This window comes from Oncorhynchus nerka, linkage group LG11, assembly GCF_034236695.1.
Source record: "Oncorhynchus nerka isolate Pitt River linkage group LG11, Oner_Uvic_2.0, whole genome shotgun sequence".
In the NCBI taxonomy this organism is placed as follows: Eukaryota; Metazoa; Chordata; class Actinopteri; order Salmoniformes; family Salmonidae; genus Oncorhynchus; species Oncorhynchus nerka.
In genome coordinates this window covers 16,448,343-16,461,652 of record NC_088406.1, presented here as the reverse complement: position 1 = coordinate 16,461,652, position 13,310 = coordinate 16,448,343, and the positions used below count along the sequence as shown (strand labels likewise).

The 13,310-nt window shown below is 50.8% G+C and overlaps 1 protein-coding gene across 3 annotated transcripts; it reads right to left on the bottom strand.

Annotated features, from left to right (window-relative positions):
* Window positions 1-339: 339 nt before the first annotated feature.
* Window positions 340-13,184, bottom strand: cep57 (centrosomal protein 57). Of its 3 annotated transcripts, none has more exons than XM_065024255.1 (11): window positions 12,933-13,184; window positions 12,218-12,391; window positions 9,222-9,426; window positions 8,991-9,112; window positions 8,745-8,870; window positions 8,580-8,657; window positions 6,153-6,254; window positions 5,883-5,963; window positions 2,121-2,329; window positions 1,870-2,014; window positions 340-766 (listed from the first exon to the last, which is right to left on the bottom strand). In XM_065024255.1, the coding sequence occupies exons 1-11, from the start codon at window positions 12,969-12,971 to the stop codon at window positions 566-568; spliced, it is 1,482 nt and encodes a 493-aa protein (XP_064880327.1). In that variant the 5' UTR covers window positions 12,972-13,184; the 3' UTR covers window positions 340-565. The 3 variants fall into 3 exon arrangements, with proteins under 3 accessions (XP_064880327.1, XP_064880328.1, XP_064880329.1); XM_065024256.1 differs by having other exon boundaries at window positions 13,102-13,183; XM_065024257.1 differs by having other exon boundaries at window positions 13,110-13,176.
* Between the last annotated feature and the right edge of the window lie 126 nt (window positions 13,185-13,310).

The following is a 13,310-nucleotide window of genomic DNA, read 5'->3' as shown; positions in this document are numbered from 1 at the left end:
AATGGCCTTGGTAGGCCTCATTCCTCTTCCCTACACCCCCATGTCCCTGGAGGTCATTCATCAGCATCTTCCTCATCATGGTCCCTCCTGTTGCAGCCTCATTCCTCTTCCCTACACAGTGTCTCTGGAGTCCATCAGAGAAAGGTTTGGTCCTCATTTCTTCAGCATCTCCATTGCGGTTGGTCCTGTTGTGGTCAGTATCTCCATTGCGGTTGGTCCTGTTGTGGTCAGTATCTCCATTGCGGTTGGTCCTGTTGTGGTCAGTATCTCCATTGCGGTTGGTCCTGTTGTGGTCAGTATCTCCATTGGCGGTTGGTCCTGTTGTGGTCAGTATCGGTTGGTCCATTGCGGTTGGTCCTGTTGTTGGTCAGTATCTCCATTGCGGTTGGTCCTGTTGTGGTCAGTATCTCCATTGCGGTTGGTCCTGTTGTGGTCAGTATCTCCATTGCGGTTGGTCCTGTTGTGGTCAGTATCTCCATTGCGGTTGGTCCTGTTGTGGTCAGTATCTCCATTGCGGTTGGTCCTGTTGTGGTCAGTATCTCCATTGCGGTTGGTACTGTTGTGGTCAGTAGCTCCATTGTGGTTGGTTGGGGTGTAGCGAGGTCTGCAGGGACTTCATGTCCCTGAGCAGTGTTAGACTTTTCCTGCTACGGTCCCCCGGTCGAACCTTGACCGCCCCGGCAGAGCGACCGCGCGTGGTCACTGTGGTGGTCACCTTCACCTCTCCACTTTGCTTCTGACGAGCATCTCTCCTAAACCTCTTCACCTACACAGAGACAGAAAGTGAGAAACAGTGGAAAAACTCCTTCATCAAATGTATGTGTTTGTGGATATGTTGAAGGCAAAACCACAGTTACATAGTTCTTAGTCATCAAACTGTGTGTGTGTGTACCTGTGCTTGGCTTGGTGTGTGTGTGTACCTGTGCTTGGTGTGTGTGTGTACCTGTGCTTGGTGTGTGTGTGTACCTGTGCATGTGTGTGTGTGTGTACCTGTGCTTGGTGTGTGTGTGTGTACCTGTGCTTGGTGTGTGTGTGTACCTGTGCTTGGTGTGTGTGTGTACCTGTGCTTGGTGTGTGTGTGTACCTGTGCATGTGTGTGTGTGTGTGTACCTGTGCTTGGTGTGTGTGTGTGTGTACCTGTGCTTGGTGTGTGTGTGTACCTGTGCTTGGTGTGTGTGTGTACCTGTGCTTGGTGTGTGTGTGTGTGTACCTGTGCTTGGTGTGTGTGTGTGTACCTGTGCTTGGTGTGTGTGTGTGTGTACCTGTGCTTGGTGTGTGTGTGTGTGTACCTGTGCTTGGTGTGTGTGTGTGTGTACCTGTGCTTGGTGTGTGTGTGTGTGTACCTGTGCTTGGTGTGTGTGTGTGTGTGTGTGTGTGTACCTGTGCTTGGTGTGTGTGTGTACCTGTGCTTGTGTGTGTGTGTACCTGTGCTTGTGTGTGTGTACCTGTGCTTGGTGTGTGTGTGTACCTGTGCTTGTGTGTGTGTGTGTACCTGTGCATGTGCTTGGTGTGTGTGTGTGTACCTGTGCTTGGTGTGTGTGTGTACCTGTGCTTTGGTGTGTGTGTGTACCTGTGCTTGGTGTGTGTGTGTGTGTACCTGTGCTTGGTGTGTGTGTGTACCTGTGCTTGGTGTGTGTACCTGTGCTTGGTGTGTGTGTGTACCTGTGCTTGGTGTGTGTGTGTACCTGTGCTTGGTGTGTGTGTGTACCTGTGCTTGGTGTGTGTGTGTACCTGTGCTTGGTGTGTGTGTACCTGTGCTTGGTGTGTGTGTGTACCTGTGCTTGGTGTGTGTGTGTACCTGTGCTTGGTGTGTGTGTGTACCTGTGCTTGGTGTGTGTGTGTACCTGTGCTTAGTGTGTGTGTGTGTACCTGTGCTTGGTGTCTGCGTAGCTTGCTGATCTGGTCTGCTTTTCTCTCCATTCTCCTGAGTAGAGTCTCCTGTTCTCTCTCCACCCCCCTCCTCTCCCGCTCACACACACAGGTCTCAGCCTGCCGCACCAACTCCTGCTGCTCACTGACATTTACACACACACACACACACACACACACACACACACAACTGAGATAGCTATTCATGCTGAAACAAAGTCTCAGACTCTCTAACAGACAGACACACTCACAGACTCATGTGTCCCAGTTCATCCTGCAGGGCCAGCAGGAGGTCTGATAGCTCCTCCCCACAGGAAGAGGAGGAGCCGCTGCCATTGGCTTGCTGGGCCAGAGGGGTGTGGGAGAGGACGCGTGCGTTACATAGCTGGGGCTGATGCTGCTTCAGCAGGGAGAGAACAGACTGGACGTTGGCCCTGACCGAGTGACTGCACCCTACAGACTAGAGAGAGAGAGACAGAGATGACAGAGTGACTGCACCCTACAGACTAGAGAGAGAGACAGAGATGACAGAGTGACTGCACCCTACAGACTAGAGAGAGAGACAGAGATGACAGAGTAACTGCACCCTACAGACTAGAGAGAGAGACAGAGATGACAGAGTAACTGCACCCTACAGACTAGAGAGAGAGAGACAGAGATGACAGAGTGACTGCACCCTACAGACTAGAGACAGAGATGACAGAGTGACTGCACCCTACAGACTAGAAACAGACATGACAGAGACTGCACCCTACAGACTAGAGAGCGAGAGAGAGGTGACAGAGTGACTGCACCCTACAGACTAGAGACATTTACATTTTACATTTAAGTCATTTAGCAGACGCTCTTATCCAGACAGATGACAGAGTGACTGCACCCTACAGACTAGAGACAGAGATGACAGAGTGACTGCACCCTACAGACTAGAGACAGAGATGACAGAGAGACTGCACCCTACAGACTAGAGAGAGACAGATGACAGAGTGACTGCACCCTACAGACTAGAGACAGAGATGACAGAGTGACTGCACCCTACAGACTAGAGACAGACATGACAGAGACTGCACCCTACAGACTAGAGAGCGAGAGAGAGGTGACAGAGTGACTGCACCCTACAGACTAGAGACAGAGATGACAGAGTGACTGCACCCTACAGACTAGAGACAGAGATGACAGAGTGACTGCACCCTACAGACTAGAGAGCGAGGTGACTGAGAGACTCCACCCTACAGACTAGAGACAGAGATGACAGAGTGACTGCACCCTACAGACTAGAGAGAGAGAGAGAGGTGACAGAGACTGCACCCTACAGACTAGAGAGAGAGAGAGGTGACAGAGACTGCACCCTACAGACTAGAGAGCGAGGTGACAAAGTGACTGCACCCTACAGACTAGAGAGCCAGAGATGACAGAGAGACTGCACCCTACAGACTAGAGAGAGAGAGATGACAGAGAGACTGCACCCTACAGACTAGAGAGAGAGACAGAGATGACAGAGTGCCTGCACCCTACAGACTAGAGAGAGAGACAGAGATGACAGAGTGACTGCACCCTACAGACTAGAGAGAGAGAGACGGAGATGACAGAGTGACTGCACCCTACAGACTAGAGAGAGAGAGGTGACAGAGAGACTGCACCCTACAGACTAGAGAGAGAGAGAGAGGTGACAGAGAGACTGCACCCTACAGACTAGAGAGAGAGAGAGGTGACAGAGAGACTGCACCCTACAGACTAGAGAGCGAGGTGACAGAGTGACTGCACCCTACAGACTAGAGACAGAGATGACAGAGAGACTGCACCCTACAGACTAGAGAGCGAGAGAGAGGTGACAGAGAGACTGCACCCTACAGACTAGAGAGAGAGATGACAGAGTGACTGCACCCTACAGACTAGAGAGCGAGGTGACAGAGAGACTCCACCCTACAGACTAGAGACAGAGATGACAGAGTGACTGCACCCTACAGACTAGAGAGAGAGAGAGGTGACAGAGAGACTGCACCCTACAGACTAGAGAGCGAGGTGACAAAGTGACTGCACCCTACAGACTAGAGAGCGAGAGAGAGGTGACAGAGAGACTGCACCCTACAGACTAGAGAGAGAGAGATGACAGAGAGACTGCACCCTACAGACTAGAGACAGAGATGACAGAGTGACTGCACCCTACAGACTAGAGACAGAGATGACAGAGTGACTGCACCCTACAGACTAGAGAGAGACAGAGATGACAGAGTGACTGCACCCTACAGACTAGAGAGAGAGATGACAGAGAGACTGCACCCTACAGACTAGAGACAGAGATGACAGAGAGACTGCACCCTACAGACTAGAGACAGAGATGACAGAGTGACTGCACCCTACAGACTAGAGAGAGAGAGAGGTGACAGAGAGACTGCACCCTACAGACTAGAGAGCGAGGTGACAGAGTGACTGCACCCTACAGACTAGAGAGCGAGGTGACAGAGTGACTGCACCCTACAGACTAGAGACAGAGATGACAGAGTGACTGCACCCTACAGACTAGAGACAGAGATGACAGAGTGACTGCACCCTACAGACTAGAGACAGAGATGACAGAGTGACTGCACCCTACAGACTAGAGAGAGAGGTGACAGAGACTGCACCCTACAGACTAGAGAGCGAGAGAGAGGTGACAGAGAGACTGCACCCTACAGACTAGAGAGAGAGAGACAGAGATGACAGAGTGACTGCACCCTACAGACTAGAGAGAGAGACAGAGATGACAGAGTGCCTGCACCCTACAGACTAGAGAGAGACAGAGATGACAGAGTGACTGCACCCTACAGACTAGAGAGAGAGAGACAGAGATGACAGAGTGACTGCACCCTACAGACTAGAGAGAGAGAGAGGTGACAGAGAGACTGCACCCTACAGACTAGAGACAGAGATGACAGAGAGACTGTACCCTACAGACTAGAGACAGAGATGACAGAGAGACTGCACCCTACAGACTAGAGAGAGAGAGAGGTGACAGAGAGACTGCACCCTACAGACTAGAGAGCGAGGTGACAGAGTGACTGCACCCTACAGACTAGAGAGCGAGGTGACAGAGTGACTGCACCCTACAGACTAGAGACAGAGATGACAGAGACTGCACCCTACAGACTAGAGAGCGAGAGAGAGGTGACAGAGAGACTGCACCCTACAGACTAGAGAGAGACAGAGATGACAGAGTGACTGCACCCTACAGACTAGAGAGAGAGTGACAGAGACTGCACCCTACAGACTAGAGAGAGAGAGGTGACAGAGAGACTGCACCCTACAGACTAGAGAGAGAGAGACAGAGATGACAGAGTGACTGCACCCTACAGACTAGAGAGAGAGACAGAGATGACAGAGTGACTGCACCCTACAGACTAGAGAGAGAGAGACAGAGATGACAGAGTGACTGCACCCTACAGACTAGAGAGAGAGAGACAGAGATGACAGAGTGACTGCACCCTACAGACTAGAGAGAGAGAGACAGAGATGACAGAGTGACTGCACCCTACAGACTAGAGAGAGAGAGACAGAGATGGCAGAGTGACTGCACCCTACAGACTAGAGAGAGAGAGACAGAGATGACAGAGTGACTGCACCCTACAGACTAGAGAGAGAGAGACAGAGATGACAGAGTGACTGTACCCTACAGACTAGAGAGAGAGAGACAACAGAGTGACTGCACCCTACAGACTAGAGAGAGACAGAGATGACAGAGTGACTGCACCCTACAGACTAGAGAGAGAGAGACAGAGATGACAGAGTGACTGCACCCTACAGACTAGAGAGAGAGAGACAGAGATGACAGAGTGACTGCACCCTACAGACTAGAGACAGAGAGACTGCACCCTACAGACTAGAGAGAGAGACAGAGATGACAGAGTGACTGCACCCTACAGACTAGAGAGAGAGAGACAGAGATGACAGAGAGACTGCACCCTACAGACTAAAGAGTCAGTCTCTGGTATGTCTGCGTACAAAAATGTGTTCTGCATATATGATGTGCATGTTCGTACCTTCCCTGCTACAAATGGGACGTCTCCTAGGCTCAGTCTGTAGTGTGGCTGTGTGTGTGAGGTCTGCTGCAGAACAGGTTTCTGGTAGAGCACACAAATTCACATCAGGAAAGGTGTTGTAGATATTGGTATGAATCAAAGGCTTTTTGGCCAATCAGACATGTGGCCTGAACAATTAGTTTAGTGTCTGTGTGAGAGGAGGATCACATCGACTGACATTCATCTCCAGCAGAAACACCAGCACCCAAAGGCTCATGGGAAGGCTGCTACCTTGGAAAGGTGTTTCTTCTCTCTGATTGTACTTCTGTCTTTGGGAAGGCGGGGCGACACAGACTGGATCAGGATACGATTGGCCTCCAGACCTGTCTGCAGCTGAGGACCAGTGAGAAAACAGTGTGCAAAATAGTTGCAATTACACATCTCTAGAGTGTCTGTACCTGGTTGGCCTGGTCCTGTGTGTGTGTGTGTGTGTGTGTACCTGGTTGGCCTGGTCCTGTCTGTGTGTGTACCTGGTTGGCCTGGTCCTGTGTGTGTGTGTGTGTGTACCTGGTTGGCCTGGTCCTGTCTGTGTGTGTACCTGGTTGGCCTGGTCTGTGTGTGTACCTGGTTGGCCTGGTCCTGTGTGTGTGTGTGTGTGTACCTGGTTGGCCTGGTCCTGTGTGTGTGTGTGTGTGTACCTGGTTGGCCTGGTCCTGTGTGTGTGTGTGTGTACCTGGTTGGCCTGGTCCTGTGTGTGTGTGTGTACCTGGTTGGCCTGGTCCTGTGTGTGTGTGTGTGTACCTGGTTCTGTGTGTGTGTGTGTGTGTGTACCTGGTTGACCTGGTCCTGTGTGTGTACCTGGTGTGGCCTGGTTGACCTGGTGTGTGTGTGTACCTGGTTGGCCTGGTCCTGTGTGTGTGTGTGTGTGTGTGTGTACCTGGTTGGCCTGGTCCTGTGTGTGTGTGTGTGTGTGTGTGTGTGTACCTGGTTGGCCTGGTCCTGTGTGTGTGTGTGTGTGTGTGTGTGTGTGTGTACCTGGTTGGCCTGGTCCTGTGTGTGTGTGTACCTGGTTGGCCTGGTCCTGTGTGTGTGTGTGTACCTGGTTGACCTGATCCTGTGTGTGTGTGTGTGTGTACCTGGTTGACCTGGTCCTGTGTGTGTACCTGGTTGGCCTGGTCCTGTGTGTGTGTGTGTGTACCTGGTTGGCCTGGTCCTGTGTGTGTGTGTGTGTGTGTACCTGGTTGGCCTGGTCCTGTGTGTGTGTGTGTGTACCTGGTTGGCCTGGTCCTGTGTGTGTGTACCTGGTTGGCCTGGTCCTGTGTGTGTGTGTGTGTGTACCTGGTTGGCCTGGTCCTGTGTGTGTGTGTGTGTGTACCTGGTTGGCCTGGTGTGTGTGTGTGTGTGTGTGTACCTGTTGGCCTGGTCCTGGTTGGCCTGGTCCTGGTGTGTGTGTGTGTGTGTGTACCTGGTTGGCCTGGTCCTGTGTGTGTGTGTGTGTGTGTGTACCTGGTTGGCCTGGTCCTGTGTGTGTGTGTGTACCTGGTTGGCCTGGTCCTGTGTGTGTGTGTACCTGGTTGGCCTGGTCCTGTGTGTGTGTACCTGGTTGGCCTGGTCCTGTGTGTGTGTGTGTGTACCTGGTTGGCCTACTCCTGTGTGTGTGTACCTGGTTGGCCTGGTCCTGTGTGTGTGTGTACCTGGTTGGCCTGGTCCTGTGTGTGTGTGTGTGTGTGTACCTGGTCCTGTGTGTGTATGTGTACCTGGTTGGCCTGGTCCTGTGTGTGTGTGTGTACCTGGTCCTGTGTGTGTGTGTATGTGTACCTGGTTGGCCTGGTCCTGTGAGTGTGTGTGTACCTGGTTGGCCTGGTCCTGTGTGTGTGTGTGTACCTGGTTGGCCTGGTCCTGTGTGTGTGTGTGTGTGTGTACCTGGTTGGCCTGGTCCTGTGTGTGTGTGTGTGTGTGTGTACCTGGTTGGCCTGGTCCTGTGTGTGTGTGTGTGTGTGTGTACCTGGTTGGCCTGGTCCTGTGTGTGTGTGTGTGTGTACCTGGTTGGCCTGGTCCTGTGTGTGTGTGTACCTGGTTGGCCTACTCCTGTGTGTGTGTGTACCTGGTTGGCCTGGTCCTGTGTGTGTGTGTACCTGGTTGGCCTGGTCCTGTGTGTGTGTGTACCTGGTTGGCCTGGTCCTGTGTGTGTGTGTACCTGGTTGGCCTGGTCCTGTGTGTGTGTGTGTGTACCTGGTTGGCCTGGTGTGTGTGTGTGTGTGTGTACCTGGTCCTGTGTGTGTGTATGTGTACCTGGTTGGCCTGGTCCTGTGAGTGTGTGTACCTGGTTGGCCTGGTCCTGTGTGTGTGTGTGTACCTGGTTGGCCTGGTCCTGTGTGTGTGTGTGTACCTGGTTGGCCTGGTCCTGTGTGTGTGTGTACCTGGTTGGCCTGGTCCTGTGTGTGTGTGTGTACCTGGTTGGCCTGGTCCTGTGTGTGTGTGTACCTGGTTGGCCTGGTCCTGTGTGTGTGTGTGTGTACCTGGTTGGCCTGGTCCTGTGTGTGTGTCCTGTGTGTGTGTGTGTACCTGGTTGGCCTGGTCCTGTGTGTGTGTACCTGGTTGGCCTGGTCCTGTGTGTGTGTGTACCTGGTTGGCCTGGTCCTGTGTGTGTGTGTGTGTACCTGGTTGGCCTGGTCCTGTGTGTGTGTCCTGTGTGTGTGTGTGTGTGTGTGTGTGTACCTGGTTGGCCTGGTGTTGGACCAATTTCCTCTGGTGTTCTTCTTGCAGCAGTTTCAGCTCCAACTCACGAATCTTCCTCTAAGACACACACATACAGACATCAGACCCACCATATCCTATTTGGGGTGAAAATGAGTTTGCGTGTGTGTGTGTGTGTGTGTACACCTCTGCGTGGTTCTGTGTGCGGGTCAGTCTCTGGTATTCCTGCTCCAGTAGCTCCAGCTTCTCTAACTGGGCCTGGTGGGCGGAGTCAGGGGCGGGAGCAGCAGACCTGGTCATCTCCAGGGAAACCTGAAAGGGTCACTATGGTAACTGAGTGCTACCGGAGCATCATACATACAGCTAGAGATCCTGTCCTTAGCCTGTCTCTCTGGGTTAGCATCGATAATGCTAGGTAAGGCGTATGCTAACCTGGCGTTTGAGCAGGGTTGTTCTGTCGGCCTCTGCGTTGCGGACCATCTTCCTCATGTACTCCAGTTGTCTGTCCAACAGCTTACAGCGAGCCTCTGTTGCAGCCAGCTGAGTCACTAACACTGAGGGGACCGAGGGGAGAGAGAGAGGGTGAGACAGGGGGCAGAAAGAGCATCTGTTTACTCTCAAACAAAACACTTACATATTTTGGAAAATGATCACGTCGCTCACCTTGGTTGTGTTCTGACTGGTTGCTGGTCTCTCTCTCGTGTGTGTCTGTGGGTTTGTGTGTGTCTCTCAGTGTGTGTGTGTCACTCCTTAGGGCAGTGTGTGAGGTCTCTTTCTCCAGGCTGTGTAAACTCCGCTCCGTTCTGCCTCTCTCCAACTCCAGCTTCCTGATCTTCTCCTGTAGGTTCATCAGAGCAGACAGGATCGCACACACACACACACACACACACACACACACACACACACTATAATCCTCTTTGAGGATGAATATCGTACCATCATATCTTGCCTTATCTGTTATCCCACACACTCAGAGTTGAATTTATTCTCCACCAGACATTCATGAGTAAAAACTTTATCAGCGAGAACGTCATTCAGCCACTCAGAAGAATAGAGGTGATGAGTACAGTGAGAGAGATGGGTGAAGGTAGGAGGATAGAGATGTGAGAGTGGGGATAGAGAGATGGGTGAAGGTAGGAAGATAGGATAGAGATGTGCGAGTGGGGATAGAGAGATGGCTGAAGGTAGATTGATAGAGATGTGAGAGTGGGGATAGAGGGATGGCTGAAGGTAGGAGGATAGAGATGTGAGAGTTGGGATAGAGGGATGGCTGAAGGTAGATTGATAGAGATGTGAGAGTGGGGATAGAGGGATGGCTGAAGGTAGGAGGATAGAGATGTGAGAGTTGGGATAGAGGGATGGCTGGTAGAAGGTTAGATATGTGAGAGTGGGGATAGAGGGATGGCTGAAGGTAGATTGATAGAGATGTGAGACTGAGGATAGAGGGATAGAGGGATGGCTGAAGGTAGGAGGATAGAGATGTGAGAGTGGGGATAGAGGGATGGCTGAAAGTAGATTGATAGAGATGTGAGAGTGGGGATAGAGGGATGGCTGAAGGTAGATTGATAGAGATGTGAGAGTGGGGATAGAGGGATGGCTGAAGGTAGATTGATAGATATGTGAGAGTGGGGATAGAGGGATGGCTGAAGGTAGATTGATAGATATGTGAGAGTGGGGATAGAGGGATGGCTGAAGGTAGATTGATAGAGATGTGAGAGTGGGGATAGAGGGATGGCTGAAGGTAGATTGATAGAGATGTGAGAGTGGGATAGCTGAAGATAGGAGGATAGATATGTGAGAGTGGGGATAGGGGGATGGCTGAAGGTAGATTGATAGAGATGTGAGAGTGGGGATAGAGGGATGGCTGAAGGTAGATTGATAGAGATGTGAGAGTGGGGATAGAGGGATGGCTGAAGGTAGATTGATAGAGATGTGAGAGTGGGATAGAGGGATAGCTGAAGGTAGGAGGATAGAGATGTGAGAGTGGGGATAGAGGGATGGCTGAAGGTAGATTGATAGAGATGTGAGAGTGGGGATAGAAGGATGGCTGAAGGTAGATTGATAGAGATGTGAGAGTGGGGATAGAGGGATGGCTGAAGTTAGATTGATAGAGATGTGAGAGTGGGGATAGAGGGATAGAGGGATGGCTGAAGGTAGGAGGATAGAGATGTGAGAGTGGGGATAGAAGGATGGCTGAAGGTAGATTGATAGAGATGTGAGAGTGGGGATAGAAGGATGGCTGAAGGTAGATTGATAGAGATGTGAGAGTGGGGATAGAGGGATGGCTGAAGTTAGATTGATAGAGATGTGAGAGTGGGGATAGAGGGATGGCTGAAGGTAGGAGGATAGAGATGTGAGAGTTGGGATAGAGGGATGGCTGAAGGTAGATTGATAGAGATGTGAGAGTGGGGATAGAGGGATGGCTGAAGGTAGGAGGATAGAGATGTGAGAGTTGGGATAGAGGGATGGCTGAAGGTAGATTGATAGAGATGTGAGAGTGGGGATAGAGGGATGGCTGAAGGTGATAGAGATGTGAGAGTTGGGATAGAGGGATGGCTGGTAGAAGGTTAGATATGTGAGAGTGGGGATAGAGGGATGGCTGAAGGTAGATTGATAGAGATGTGAGACTGAGGATAGAGGGATAGAGGGATGGCTGAAGGTAGGAGGATAGAGATGTGAGAGTGGGGATAGAGGGATGGCTGAAAGTAGATTGATAGAGATGTGAGAGTGGGGATAGAGGGATGGCTGAAGGTAGATTGATAGAGATGTGAGAGTGGGGATAGAGGATGGCTGAAGGTAGATTGATAGATATGTGAGAGTGGGGATAGAGGGATGGCTGAAGGTAGATTGATAGATATGTGAGAGTGGGGATAGAGGGATGGCTGAAGGTAGATTGATAGAGATGTGAGAGTGGGGATAGAGGGATGGCTGAAGGTAGATTGATAGAGATGTAGTGGGAGCTGAAGATAGGAGGATAGATATGTGAGAGTGGGGATAGGGGGATGGCTGAAGGTAGATTGATAGAGATGTTGGGGATAGAGGGATGGCTGAAGGTAGATTGATAGAGATGTGAGTGGGGATAGAGGGATGGCTGAAGGTAGATTGATAGAGATGTGAGAGTGGGGATAGAAGGATGGCTGAAGGTAGATTGATAGAGATGTGAGAGTGGGGATAGAGGGATGGCTGAAGTTAGATTGATAGAGATGTGAGAGTGGGGATAGAGGGATAGAGGGATGGCTGAAGGTAGGAGGATAGAGATGTGAGAGTGGGGATAGAAGGATGGCTGAAGGTAGATTGATAGAGATGTGAGAGTGGGGATAGAGGGATGGCTGAAGTTAGATTGATAGAGATGTGAGACTGGGGATAGAGGGATAGAGGGATGGCTGAAGGTAGGAGGATAGAGATGTGAGAGTGGGGATAGAGGGATGGCTGGTAGAAGGATAGAGATGTGAGAGTGGGGATAGCTGAAGGTAGATGGATAGAGATGTGAGAGTGGGGATAGAGGGATAGCGTTTAGCAGAGCCTCTGTTAATAGGCTGTGGTGTCATGTGTCACCTGCTGTTGCCATGGAGACCAGCCTCACCACACAACCACAATGGAAACTGTCTCACCCACACACAATTTGGTTCTAGCAGCAGTGCAGGTAGTGATTGGTTACCTGCACTGCTGCTTTCTGGGAATGCCTTGCTGGACAGTGTCTGGCAGGGTGTGTGTGTGTTGCGAGTTGTGAGTGTGTAGGAGGGTAGAGAGGTGTTGATGAAGGGGCGGCCTGCGGGGTAGTCTTTGTAGGAGGGTAGAGACAGAATGTCAGACATCACACCGACAGAGAGCTCCTGCAGACAGACAGAGACAGTCAGGGAACCACCATTTCTAACACCATGATATTACTGTTCCCAACACCAATAATATTATTCATATTATTACTACCAAACACTACAAACTGTCTCCCATTCTAATGATCGAGTCAATTCCTTAAGACTGTCGCCCAAAACAAAGGCCACACACTCCCCTCTACATCACCAATAGAATTATCTGGTACACAGCTACTAACGTTTAGTGGTGTTCAATTTAATTCAGTGTTGCACAGAAAGGCCGACTATGGTCACTCTCACTTTAACCATAACATTGACTAGTTCTTTGCTTAAAGCAAAGTTCGCTTGCTAGCTAAGTAAAGACAAGAAGCTGTGTCAAATGGTTAACGATAGCTTGCTGAAAAACACCTAGTTGGATCTGAAGCAAACATGCAATGTACAATAGTTAACGTAAACTAGCTAAACTTTACTCCATTAAAATGCAAGCTAAGTTAGCTGGCTAACTAGTCAAGACGGGTTTGTTGAGTTGGATAGCTAACGTTAGCCTGCTAGCTATGTTTACCTTCTCTCGCCCGACGGATGGTTTTGACACTCTCTCCATTGATGGCAACCAACTATAGCTACCTGCCAGCCGAGCTAGCTACATGGCTAACGTTTTTATCCGTACGGTCTCTTCAATTCAGAACGAGCACATAAACATTAAATATAAAATGTCAAGGCAGCATTTTTACCATTTTACCATTTATGGGACGCAGAAAACAAAACACCGCGCGAAGACTGAACGCGGTAGTTCCCCTCCGCGCTACGTCGAGATGACGTCACACGGCGTACAGCGGCTCGGGCTCTCTCCAAAATACTGTCCAGACCTGTGTGTACATGACGAGTGCATGGTGCTATCTGTGGCTGTGTGGGTCAATAGCTCAGAGGTTACATCAACCAG

Bases quoted from the DNA above. Each gene is read 5' to 3' on its own strand.
- cep57 (XM_065024255.1), bottom strand. From the start codon at position 12,971: ATGGAGAGAGTGTCAAAACCATCCGTCGGGCGAGAGAAG. The intron at 12,392-12,932 runs GTAAACATAGCT...GTCTGTCTGCAG, and splicing joins CATCCGTCGGGCGAGAGAAG to GAGCTCTCTGTCGGTGTGAT. The intron at 5,964-6,152 runs GTAGCAGCCTTC...GTGCTCTACCAG, and splicing joins AGAAGAAACACCTTTCCAAG to AAACCTGTTCTGCAGCAGAC.